The sequence below is a fragment of the Phascolarctos cinereus genome, unplaced genomic scaffold (genome assembly GCF_003287225.1).
Source record: "Phascolarctos cinereus isolate Bilbo 61053 unplaced genomic scaffold, phaCin_HiC Scaffold_2;HRSCAF=192, whole genome shotgun sequence".
NCBI classification, from domain to species: Eukaryota; Metazoa; Chordata; class Mammalia; order Diprotodontia; family Phascolarctidae; genus Phascolarctos; species Phascolarctos cinereus.
In genome coordinates, this window is record NW_027555625.1 from 201,877,818 (window position 1) to 201,891,729 (window position 13,912).

The 13,912-nt window shown below is 35.5% G+C and overlaps 1 protein-coding gene across 1 annotated transcript in view; it reads left to right on the plus strand.

Moving 5' to 3' along the window:
• GRHL1 (grainyhead like transcription factor 1) overlaps positions 1-13,115 on the plus strand; it is an 80,068-nt gene extending 66,953 nt beyond the window's left edge. The window contains 5 exon segments of the mRNA XM_078149767.1: positions 445-499; positions 501-537; positions 1,878-1,963; positions 6,864-6,928; positions 11,246-13,115. Coding sequence (XP_078005893.1) covers positions 445-499; positions 501-537; positions 1,878-1,963; positions 6,864-6,928; positions 11,246-11,360 — 358 coding nt within the window. The 3' untranslated portion in view covers positions 11,361-13,115.
• The last annotated feature ends 797 nt before the right edge of the window (positions 13,116-13,912 follow it).

Genomic DNA, 13,912 nt, shown 5'->3' on the forward strand with positions numbered 1-13,912 from the left:
TCAGTGTTTTGTGGTAATAAAGAGTATTAGACTTATTGTCAGGATATTTGGGATCTAGCCCCAGCACTGCCACTAAACAGTTGGGTGAGTTTGGGTTCTCTGGCATCAGTTTTCTCATCTGTAAAATGAAGGGTTAGACTAGCTTCATGTGAGTTAGAGCTATAAAAGGCTTCACAATCTCTTCTAGATCTAAATTTCTAAAATTGTGTTGATATTTATCTATGCAACTCATTTGGCACTAATTATTTATTCTCTTATATTGGTTATCTTTTTATGTATGTAAATCTTGTTTTCCTGATTAAATGTTAAGTTCCTTGAATGTAGGAACCAAATTTCTTGCTACTTTTTATATGCTTTGCACATGCGAAGGATTCAGTAAATTATTGTTATTGCCATTTGTTTTATTGATAAAGGCACTAACAGTATAGTTTGGGTTAATTTCAGGTCCACCATGAAAAGGGGACCATATGGAACTGAAGAGGACTTCACTACTACACCTCCCCGCTAAACTGACCAGGCTAGAGGAACCTAAGAGAGGTTTGTTTTTACTAGACATGTGTGGTGGGTATTTTATGTCGGAAGAGAGATTTGGCCAACTAATTTATATGTTAACATTATAGAGTACCTTTGTCATTCTCTGATAAGGATGATAGCTTGAATTTATATGGTACCTTAAGCTTTGCAAAGTGTTTTTTTTACAAATGGCATGTGATTTGAAGATCCACTGATGACAAATAGATGGGATGGGAGCAAATGAGAAATCAAGACAAAGGAACATTTAAGGAAAGGCTACATAGAGGATTTGGTACTTGAGTTGAGTCTTAAGGGAGGAGGATTTCAAATTTATATCATTAATCAGTTTGTACTTCCCTCCTCTACTCTATAACAAATGATGAAAGACTTAATCTAAATTCATATTCAGTCAAGCATATGGAGAAAGTAGCTATAAGCAGCCCTTACAATCCTTTAGCTTAAAGGCTATAAGCAACCACTTATGGATTTGAAATTTTTATCTGTTTGATTGCCAGGCTTTTATTTCTTCCCTTTTCCAAAAAGACTCACACTGATGGGTTCCCAGCGAGATTTAAATCTACTAAATCTCATCGCTGTGCCTTTGCAAAGCTGTCCCCCATCCCCAGAATGCGCTCCTCCTTGACCTCTGCATCTTAGAATCTCTATTTCCTTCAAAACTCAAGCACACCTTCCAGTATGAATCCTGAAATCTCTCACTCCCTGCAGCTGCTAGTGTCTGTCTCCCAAAGTTACCTTTTATTTCTTTGCATATACTTATGTGTACATATTTTCTCTCCCTATAGAATATATGTTCCTTAAGGATGACGACCAATTTACTTTTGTCTTTGTAGCCTCAGTGCCTAGCACAGCACCTGGTATACATAATAAATGTTTGTTGAACAAGTGATTGATTTGCCATAATTAAGATCTAGAAACAAGGGGATTCTATATCTGTTCCATGGTTGGAGATTTTTTTCCTCAAGTGTTTAGAAAGTTAAAATAAAAAGAAGTTGAAAATTGAGTAATTAAGGCATATTTTGAGTGGCAGCTAGATGGCTCAGTGGATAGAGCACTGGCCCTGAAGTCAGGAGGACCCGAGTTCAAATCTGGCCTCAGACCAAACACTTGACACTTACTAGCTGCGTGACCCTGGGCAAGTCACTTAACCCCAATTGCCTTTAAAAAAATACAAAAAAAAAACTTCAACAAGGCATATTTTGTGTGAGTTAATGTAATTTGGCTATAGTAGTGAATTTATGTTTTCTTTTAGTTTTAGCCCATAAACATTTTTTACTTTTATCCATATGTTTTTGGGGGGGGTGACATCAGTGAAATTCATCTTTTCTCTCCATGTTGTCTTTTAGTACTGCTCTATGTTCGAAAGGAGTCAGAGGAAGTTTTTGATGCACTGATGCTCAAGACTCCATCTTTGAAGGGCCTAATGGAAGCCGTAAGTAATGCTGTACATAACAACTCCTTTAAAAATTTTCTTTTTTATTGTGGGCTTAACAATAATCGAGAAACACAAACATTTCAATATAGAAATAACACGAAAGAGGATTGTATAGAAAATTTTGAACTGCTATCACATAGTGTATGGGGTGGGGGGAGGGTATCCACAGGTGGCTTTGGGCTTACAGACCCCAAGTCAGTCTTTATAAATATATAAACACTTTAAGAAGATAGTAACAAAATTGCTCTTTTCGTTTGTGTCCTTTTGCATACTTTTTATTTTCTTCTTGGCATTAAAAAATGTTTTATTGATACTCTCTTCTTGTCTGTCACTTCTCACTAACCTACCCACCCACCTTCAAGTAGAAGCGCTCCCCTGTGACAAATATGTATAGACTATTAAATAGAAAGTATTTCTAAAAACAAACTTCCTTTTATGTTTTTTCCCCTAGTTGTACCCGTGTTAGCTTACAAAAGATTCTGAGAAACTATCTGAATTTCTTAATTATTTCTTAATTAACTATCTGAAATTCTTAATTTCTTAATAAAATTCTTAATTTTATAGCAATAATTCTTTAAGTAGCTATCTATATAAGTTGGCCTTTTGAGTTCACATTCAACAGAATTTTAAAAAAACATGATTGAACTTGTATTTTTATTTGGATTATTAATACTGTGCTATATTGGTTTGTGTTATATGATGTACTATAAAATTCCTTGAATTTATGTACTTGGTTGAATTAAAAAGACAACATAAAACCAACAAGTTATTTTACCCAAGAATTTGAATACATGAATACATGAAAATAGTGTCCCTAGAGTCTATCACTTAAATTTTAGTTAGGGAATCAGTGAATTTATGCAAGATTATATAACATATTTGAAAAAAAGTTTAGAAGTGTTAAGCTAATCCCTAAATCTGGCCTCAGACATTCACTAGGTATGTGATCCTGGGCAAGTCACTTAACCTTGTTTGCTTCGGTTTTCTTCATCTGTAAAATGAGCTGGAGAAAGAAACAGCAAACCACTCCAATATCGTTGCCAAGAAAACCCAAATGGGGTCATGAAGAATTGGACATACTGAAATGACTTAGCAACAAAAAGCTAGTCCTGTAGGGACAATAGTAATCTCTCATAAAATTTTCTGCTGCTACTAGAGAAGCCCAAGGACTCAACTGGTCATACTTTGTCTTCTTATGATAGTTTTCTATTTGTGTCATATTTATAGCATAAGGAAAAACTAACCTGATGATTGCTCACCTATTTCTTATACTGTGGTAAGCTTCAGGAGATCAGCATTTGTTACTAGCTTTTCATCAAGCCCAGATTATAGCAGTTAATGGAAATAGTTAAGCAGCACACACACACACACACACACACACACACACACACACACTGAATTGTTAGTAATGGGGCTCATCTATAACCTAGAAGTTAGAGGAGGGGGTTGCAGCAGATGGCCTCTATGGCCCCTCTCAGCCCTAAGAGTTAACATAGGACAGAGTCTGAGAATGCCCTATATCAGTAGGAAGGGGAGATAAGACGAAAAAGGTTGAGAACTACTTTCTTTGAAACTCAATCCTCTCCCAGTCACAATAAAGTCATTACAGTTTCTTAAGCTCCCCCAGAAGTGTGCATTTTATAAATATAGTATTATTCATTATTAGACAACTAGAAAAAAATAGTATCATAAATCTGGAATTGGAAGGGACCTTGGAGTTCATTCTAACCCCCTCCCTTTATAGGTGAGGCTGAGAGAGGGTAGGTGACTTGTCCAAGGGTGAAGGAGGGTGGAGGTGAAAGAGATTTGAACCCAGGACTTCTGGCTCCAGAGCCAGAGCTCTTTGCCCTGTACCATTTCAGCATTGAGGTCATACTTGATTTTTGGAAAATCTATGTTTTTGTTATATTAAAAGAATAAATGAGGAATTGTATGTGCTTGTCCATCCATCCATGTGTTCACGTCCCATTTCTCACCAGTGGTGTGGGGATAGACATCTTGGAACTGGTTTTGGGCGGAGTCACAGATGAAATATTTGAACTAAGGTATCCAAGGATCCTAATAGAGTTGTCTTTGACTTTGCAGTAAACTCTTTTAAACACAAAGCAAAGCCCTCAGCCCTAAAAGTAAAACATTAAGTTTGCCCTCTTGTAATCTCACCATATCCACTCAGTGGGAGCGAGTGCAGACTGAATGCTAAGCATTCGTGGTTGTAGCTTAGTGTGGCCATAGACTTTCAAGACCATTAAAGCATTTACAGAAACTATGGAAAAGCTGCATCGGTGGGTCTGGCAGTTAAATTCTTGAGTTTGCATCTGAACAACCCTGCTTCTGAACTTCAGGGAAAGAATGTGGAAAACAGTTCTAGTTGATAGCGAGGAGTGACCTTTTTGGCCCTGGCTCATAACTAGTTGCCAAGGCTTGTTGACTGTCGCTTCATGCTATTTCTTTTATCTGTCATCCTCTTTCTTTACACCCACGTAGCTACCACCCTCGCTCAGGCCTTTATCACTTTCTGTCTAGGTGATTATAACAGCTTCTTAATTTAGGTGGTTAGGTGGCACAGTAGATAGATCCCTGAGCCTGGAGTCAGAACCTGTTGTTTAGTTGTTTTTCAGTTATTTCTGACTCTTCATGACCCCATCTGGGGTTTTCTTGGAAGAGATACCAGAGTGGTTTGCCATTTTCTTCTCCAGTTCATTTTACAGATGAGGAAATTGAGGAAACGGGGTTAAGTAACTTGCCAAGGGTTGCACAGCTAGTATGTGTCTGAGGCTGACTCCAGGCCCAGTGTGCACCTAGCTGCCCAGAGTCAGAAGATCTGAGTTCAGATCTGGCCACAGATACTTCCTAGCTGTGTGACCCTAGGGAAGCCACTGAACCTCTGAATGCCTCAGTTTCCTCAATTATAAAATGGGGATAACAATAGGACCTACCTCCCTGAGCTGTTGTAAGGATCATATGAGATAATATTTGTAGTGCACATAGCACAATGCCTGGCACATAGTAAGTACAATATAAATACTAGCTATTAATTGGTCTTCTTACTCCATGTTTGTCATCTCTCCAATCCCTCTTCCACCCAGCTGTCAAGTGATACTCCTAAAGCACAAGATCGACATGACACTGCCTTGCTGAAAAAGCTCTGATGCTTCCAGGATCAACTACACGTTCCTCTTGCCTCTGTCTGTCATTTAAAGCTTTTGCAATCTTGCCCCAGCCTAACTTTCCAGCCTTACTGAATATTACTTCCTTTTATGCTCTCTCTAATCCAGCCAAATTGGTCTCTTTGGTGTTCCCTATAAATGGTGCTCCACCTCCTATCCCTATGCCTTTGTCATAGGCTGTTCTTCATGCCTGCAGTACACTCCCCTTTTCTACTTCTGCCTTAGAATCCCTAGCTTCCTCGATATCTCAGATCAATTGACATCTGCTAGATAAGGTCTTTCTTGGTAGCCAGTAAACATTTATTAAAAACTTACTATGTACCTGGCACTGTGCTAAGTGCTAGGAATACCAAAGACAGTCCCTGCCCTCTAGGAGCTTACAGTCTAATGGGAGAGACAAGCAAACAAATGTGTACCAACAAGCTATATATAAGGTAAATGGGAAATAGTTAAGAGAAGGATTTAAGTGGGATTGGGAAAGCCTTCCTTATAGAAGACAGTATTTTAGTTATGATTTGAAGGAAGCTGGGAATCTAGTAGGCAGAGAAGAGGGAGAAGAGCTTCTGGGCATGGGGACAGCCAGAGAAAAATGTCTGGAGCTGAGAGATGGAGCGTCTTGTTTATGGAACAGCAAGAAGGCCAGCCTCAACGGATCAAAGAGTATGTGTTAGGGAGGAAGGTGTAAGAATACTGGACAGGTAGAAGGGAGCTAGGTTCTGAAGGGCTTTGAATGCCAAACAGAGCATTATGCATTAGATCAGGAGGTGATCTGAAGCCACTGAAATTTACTGGGGAAAAAGGGATGACATGATTTCTGGATTGGCCCCAATGCCCAACTGCTAGTGCTTCCTCATCCTGAAAATACTTTGTATTTGTTTTGTATATATTTTGCACTGAGTAGGTATCTTCTCTTCCCCCTCACAGCCCATAGAAGGTTAACTGCTTGAGGACAGGGACTATTTCATTTTTGTCTTTGTCTCTTCAATGCCTAGCACAGTGCTTGGTACGTAAGTGTGTAATAAGTGTTTGTTGACTGGTTTTTCTTAAATACATAGGAAGGTTGTTTAGCAAAGATAAGAATATCCAATACTTACATAGACAAAGGACATTTTCTTAGTTCCAACTTTAAATAAAATCAATGACTGTCTGACCCATGTAGCTTAGGAAAGGAACATAGCTCTCTGGTTTCATTCCTTCTCCAATTAGATCGTGTCTTCGTTAAGGACAGGCACCATGTCTCATACTTCATATTTTCCATGACAGCTATGAAAGGACCTTGTTACATAGTAGGCACTCCTTGAGTATTTTTTCTTTACAATCAGAAGAGGTTCATGTATTTGTATACATACTTTGTAAATGCCATTTCCTTGAAATTCCCTCACATGATCAAAATGTTCTCGTTTCCCCCCTTTCTCTTTGCCTTGCAACCCCAAACCCTGTTCTTTGTCCATGACCTCCAAAACCTTGATTCCTCCTCTCCTGGGAGAGAGTCCTCTCCTAGGCTGTCACCTCACCAGATACTTACTAGCATTATGTCTGTGGGTAAATCCCTTCACCTCTCTGATTTTCTGTTTTGTCATTTGTAAAAAGGAGAAAATTGTATCCATAGCACAGGATTGTTCGGAAGACCAAATGAGATAGTGTGTATATAGAGTATTTTATACACTAATGACATAAAATTATATAAAACAATAGTGCTCTGTAACTGACAGTGTTTTCTTCTGTCTTAGATATCAGATAAATATGATGTCCCTTATGATAAAATTGGAAAAATCTTCAAGAAATGTAAAAAAGGGTGAGTATTAACCAGGCTCTTTAACAACATTAGTTTTATACAATAAGGAAACATGACTGCTTTTGCCTATATTTTTATAAGGAATTAAATAAAAATATTTCCATGTGGCTACTAAGGCAACTTTACTTAAAGGTTTTTTAGAAATATTAACTATAGGGGGCAGCTAAGTGGCGCAGTGGATACAGCACCAGCCCTGGAGTCAGCAGGACCTGAGTTCAAGTCTGGTCTCAGACACATAACACTTACTAGCTGTGTGACCCTGAGCAAGTCACTTAACCCCATTTCCTAACCAAAAAAACCCCACATATATATATATATACACACATATATGTATATATATATATATATATATATATATATATATAAACACTATACCATGACATGTAGAAAAAAATTACATGCAGCATTGATTTTTATTCAAGTGAAATAATGCATGTAAAGCTATTTCCAAACCTTAAATAGTAAGCCTGTTATGTAAATGTCAGCTGTAATGATAATTAATGACAGTGTTAAAAATCATAAAAAGCAGAATCATACAGGGGAAGGCCCTTCTTTAATATGACTAAAGAGTGGACAAGTCAAGAACTGTTTTTGCAGTACAAAAACACTGGAAGCCTTCCTAATAAGTATAAGAGTAATGTAGTACTCTTCTCAATATTTGTTATAGTTCTAGAAATGCTAGAGATAACATGGGAGAGAAAGTAAAGGCACAAACTTCAGCAAAGAAGATACAAAGCTAGACCTGTTTGTAGGTGACATGATAGTCGATTTAGAAAATCACAGATAACATAGAAATGAATAAAAATGGTTAATAGCTTCAGCAAAGTAGCAGGATTGCAAATACAGAGAAATCAGATTTCTATACAGTACTAACCAAAAGTCACAATAAAAACATAGAAATTTCATTCATGATAACTACAAAATACATACAGTAATCAAGTGGAACCTGCTAAGAACACACTCAAAGTTTATATAACTACAACTACAAAATCTTTTTTAGGAATTAAAGAAGACTTAAATAAATGAAGAGAGATTCGGTGTTCATAGTTGGGCCACACTGATATAATAAAAATGATGTTATTACCTAAATTAATTTATAGACCTAGTGCTAGAATAATCAAACTACCAGGAAATTACTTTCTAGAACTAGACACAAAAAAACCAAAATTCATTTGGAAGAACAAAAAGGAAATAATAAAAAGTAGTAGGAAACGACTAGTAATCAAAACTATTTGATTCTGGTTAAAAAATAGAAAAGTAGAGCAGTGGAACAGCCTAGATAAACATGACCTGGAAACAGTCAAAAACAGTAGCCCAGGGTAGGACAAATCCAATAACAGAAACCACTCGGTGTGAGACTCCCTAATCCACAATAACTACTGGGGTAACTGGAAAGCAGAAAATAAGTTTAGACAAGCACTTTATATTACATACCACAAACTCCAAATGGTATGTGACCTAAATATAAACAGTCACATTAGTTTTAAAAATTAGAGGAGAACATAAGGAGCTACACTTAGATCTGTGGTGAGGAGGAGAATTTTTTAATAAATGTAATGATTATAAAAGATAAAATGAACAGTTTTCATTATGTAAAATTAAAAAGTTTTTACGTGAATCGATATCACTAGAGTAAGGGGAGATACTGTCTAATATGGGAAAAAAAAACTTACATCAAACACCACTATTCTAAGTCTGGATATAGGGGATTGACATATACAAAAGCAAGCGCCATTCCCTAATAAATGAGTGGGCCTAAGGATACAGAGTTTTTCGAAAGAAGAAATGTAAGTTATAAACAAATATTTGAAAAAGTGTTTCAGATTACTAGTAATAAAAGGAATGCAAATTAAAACGACTCTGGGATTCACCTCACATTCATCAGGTTAACAAAGATGATCGTGTTGAGGCAACTGTCCTACTGTATACTGTGGGTAGAAGTATGAATTGGTCCAACCATTCTGAAAAGCATTTTGGACTTCTAGGAAAGTCACTAAAGTGTTCATGTCATGCCCTTTGATCCAACAATCTGACTATTTGGATTTATTTTACCAGCAAAGATGGTAAAAGAGAAGATAAAAGACTCCTTATATGCCAAAATGTTCATAGCATTCTTTTGGGTAGCAAAAAAAATGGTGGGGGGAAACATGCTTATTAACTGAAGAATGGCTGAACAAACTGGTGAGTGTAACAGAATTCTGTTGTGCTCTCAGAAGAAAAATAAATAAGAGAAATTCTGAGAGACAATGAATCAAATTGTTTGAACTGATACAGAACAAAGTAAGTAGAATCAACAGAACAGACTACACAATGACTAAAATAATATAAATTAAGACAATACTAAGCTGCTGAATCTAGATCAATTTCAATGATCAATGAAAAATACTCCCTTCTTCTACATAAGTGACTACCTAGTGGTTGACTATTGGAACAAAATGTTATACACTCTGTCAGACATGTTTATTTTATCAGTTGGTTTTGCATAACTTATTTCTTTGTTAAAAGGGGTTGAAGGGTACATATTGGCAAATAACTACAATGCTGAAGACAAAGGCATCGATGATTTTTTAAAGTAATGGATAAGACAAAAATAAGATAAATTTTAATTTGTTATTATTAGCCATTTCCACACTTTATTTAAGGCAAACTAAATTCCAATGCTTGATTATATTTTAAAGTGTCAGGAATCTAGGTATTATTTTTAGTTTATCTCAATGTGAATTGCCTAGAACTTATTACCCTTTGGTTCTATAATATTTCAGGATTTTATGCAACTATGTTTTTGGCATGTATATACTAAATCACCTCTAAAATATACAGTGTACTTCAGTTTTAAAGAACAAACAATAATTATATTTTTCTAAATGCTTCTAATGAAAAGGTTCAAATTAGATTTTAGAACATTCAATTTTAAATCTGAAGACCTAGGTCAAAGGTCCCGGTTCTTTGACCTTAAGTACATTATATCCTCTTTCTAAGCTTCATCTTGGAAATAAAGAAGTTAGACTAGATGATCTTTAAGGTTACTTCTAGCTCTAAAAACTTTGATAAGTGCAACTTAATACACTTCTAGGGATGATTGTTAAGAATGTCTAGCTGCTATAGATCTGGAGAAGAGAAAGCTATTCTTATTAAACATTTTCTAACTCCAGAGTAACAGGAGTGTTTTAGTAACAAAATTTTGATATTTTCTTTTATATCACCTATATTTCCCAATGTGCCCCTTTTTCCTTCCCCTTGCAAAGAGCCATCTCTTATAACAAAGAGTTGAAAAGAGGGGGAAAAAATCAGTTCAGCAAAACTAACCAACACATAGAAAATGTCTGTCATCATATACAGTGTTCCATATCCATAGACCTTGACCTCCCCAGAGAAGGTGGGTAGGAGCCTTTTCATCTCTCTTCTGTGACGCCGAGCGTTGTCATTATAATTTCATATCATTCAGTTCCATTTGTTTTGTTGTTCTTATTCTTTTTATTTACATTGTTGTAGTCATGTATATTGTTTCCTGATTCTGTCTGCTTCGCTTTGAATGAGTTCATATGTCTTCCTATATTCATCATTTCTTGTAGCACAGTAATATTCCATTACATTCATGTACTTCAACCTGTACAGTCATTCCCCAGTCAATGGGTATCTACTTTGTTCCTAATTCTTGGCTACTACTAAAAGTGCTGCTATAAATATTTTGGTGTATATGGGGCCTTTCTTTTTGTCCTCTGAGTATATGTCTAGCTCTATAATATGTGGTATCTGTGGATCAAAGGGTGTAGACATTTTAGTCATTTTCTTCACATGATTCCAAATTACTTTCCAGAATAGTTGGACTAATTTACAGTTCCACCAAGAGTTCATTTGTATTGCTGTCTTTCCACAACCTGTCCAACATTGGCTATTTTATCTTTTTTCCATCTTTGCCAATTTGCTGGTTGTGAGGTGTAACCTTAAAGATGTTTTGATTTGCATATTTCTTAATGACTTAGAGAATCCTTTCATATGGTGGTTAATAATTTGTAGTTCTTGTGAAATATTTTGTTCAAATTATTTCAACACTTATCCACTTGGGAATGTCTTTTAAGTCTTATAATTTTCTATTAGTTGTCATATATCTTTATATCAGGTTCTTATCAGAGATTTTTGATACAAAGATTTTTTTTCCTCCAGGCAATTACTTTCATATCCTACTTGCATTCATTTTGTTCATGCAAAAGCTTTTCAATTTCATGTAATCTAAATTATAACATCTTATTCTGTTGGTTCTTAAAATTAAGTGTCTAATGCAGTAGTAAATAACCTTGACCTTTCCTCCACATTTAGAATCCTGGTGAACATGGATGATAACATAGTGAAGCACTATTCTAATGAAGACACCTTCCAGCTGCAGATTGAAGAGGCAGGGGGATCATACAAACTTACTCTTACCGAGATCTAAAGGCAACCAAACCAGAACTCTGCATGGGCTAAATGAAGGTGTTAAATGGACCTTTTTGTCAAACTGCAGGTACAACAATGAGCCACTTCCCAAAGAGGGACATCATTGGAAGTGATTCATTTGAGTTCTTGAAGGGGACAGAAGAGCATTTGGATTGAAAATGATAACATTGATATATTTTGCATTGGTCTTCAGATGACATAGAATCAATATGTGAAATTTCTAATAGTTTACATTTATAGAGAGTGTGATAGCTACAAAGTACTTTATACACATTGTTCCATTTGGGCCTCCTGATAACTCTGTGAGGCAGATAACAGCAAGTACTATTATCCCAGTTTTATAGACAAGAAAACTAAAATTCAGAGAAAGTCATTTACCCCAAATCATGCAGTAGGTGGGAAAACCAACATCTAAACCTGTACTTTAAGTCTACTGCCCTTCCCATTGGACCATACCACATCTAAATTTAGTACTAATATAAGATACTATGAGACACTTAGTGAACCAGTAGACTGCCATTTAACAGTTTCTTATCTGTTCCACCTACTTACTTAAGGAAATTTAAACAAAGAGCAATAGTTTTGAGTTTAAGCTTTTCTTACTCTCAACTGTCTTGAATGTCTGGTGAGATTGTATCATGCTTGTGAGAGTTAGACTGGAAGACCATTATTCTATAACCTCTTACCCTCTGTAAGTGTTTACTAAATAGGTATGATACTGAAATCCTTCTTTGTAACTTTCTTGGACATATGATAATGGCCTTATGAAGAACTGAAATAGGTTATACTATAAAAATCATTTTAGATAAAGCTGTATTGTATATAAGTGCAATATATTTTTGAAGGTTCTGTAAATGTGTGTATATATATGTCACATAAATATATAATATATAAATATGGTATCCATGTACATATAATGATGAAATGCAATGAAAGCTATCTCAAAGAAATTCCATAAACCAAGGTAAAATTATTTTTGATGGCTTATATACCAAAATGATCAAATACAGCATTGAAATGTTCTTTTGATAATGTTTTCCCAAACACGTATATTTATTCCATAGCATAGTAATACCTTCTAGTATTCTACATGAAGTGGCTATGTCCAGGTATCTGCACTACATTAATAAGTGAAATTTAAAAACAAAACACTCCTATACTCAAATATGTTGTGTTTGTGGCAGACAAACATACCTCTATTAAGTGAACCAAAAAATGAATGAATAGGCTATAGTTAATATGCACTAAATGATAAAACTTTTTAAACTCAAACTGGAGTGCCTCTTAATCTACTGCCTTGAAGATGAGAGACGTTTTACTTTAAACTGTTTAGAAGCCTCAGGCTTTGATTCTTTTCTATTACAATTTTGGGAAACGTTCATGAATTTATGACTAAGTTACTATAGCAGGGGAAATTTTGTATACATATAAATATATCCAACTACTGAAAAGTGTAAATTTATAACATGAATACAATCATGGGTATTTCTTCGGTTCAGGGATATAGCATAGGCCCTTTGTACAAGTAGGATTGATAATATTTTTGTGTTTCAAATATTTTAATGAAGTATGTGGACTAATTTGATGATTTGTTTTCTAATATAAGATACTATGGGACACGGGTCATATAACAATGTTTTATATTTTGTTTTATGAAACTGATTTTTGCCTTGTGTGCTGTTTTTAATTGTATCATTGAAGATGTATTTTAAGCCAAAGGGATTAAATTTTATATGTCTATTTCTTAATATCACTTTCTCTTATGTGGTCTCCTAATTTGACTTTGTCTTGGCATGAGCCAGAAAAGGATGTTGTCTTCCTAATTCCTACTTTCTTGTCAGAGCTAGATAGGTGCAATGGATAGAGTACTGGGCCTGGGGTCAGGAAAATATGAGTTCAAATCTAGCCTCAGACACTTACTAACTGTGTATCCCTAGGTAAATCATTTAAACTCTGTCTGCCTCAGTTTCTTCAATGTATAATGGGGATCTTAATGGCAACTACTTAATAGGGTTATTGTGAGAATCAAATGAGATTATCCATAAAGCACTTAGCATGATGACTGGCCCATAGGTAGAGATTTACTAAATGCTTGCTTCCTCTCCCCTTCCCCATACATACATAAATGTCACAAAATTGGGACAGAAATCAATTATACTTTTGGCTGAAATATTAACAAAATGTGGCCATTAAATACCCTTCAGATCTAAATTTCTAATCTCCTTCCCTTTCTTTTCTTTTTTATAGCTTAGGTGAAAAGGAATTCTAGCTCAGAATTGTGCTTGAGCTTACAATTTTGTTGAAACCAAAAGCTGCTCTGAGATTATGCAAATAAATTGATATTTGCCACATAGTGAGTATTCAACAAATGTTTGTTCAATTAAGTAAACTGTTGTCTATATTGCCTCTGGTATATATAGATTCCTAGTCTACCCATCTCTCTTTTTAATATCTTTTACTTAAAAGGAACCTTTACCTATAGAACATAGTTTATAGCATAATTTCTAAGGCTGTAAGGACCTTAAAAATTATCCAATTCCAACCCCCTCA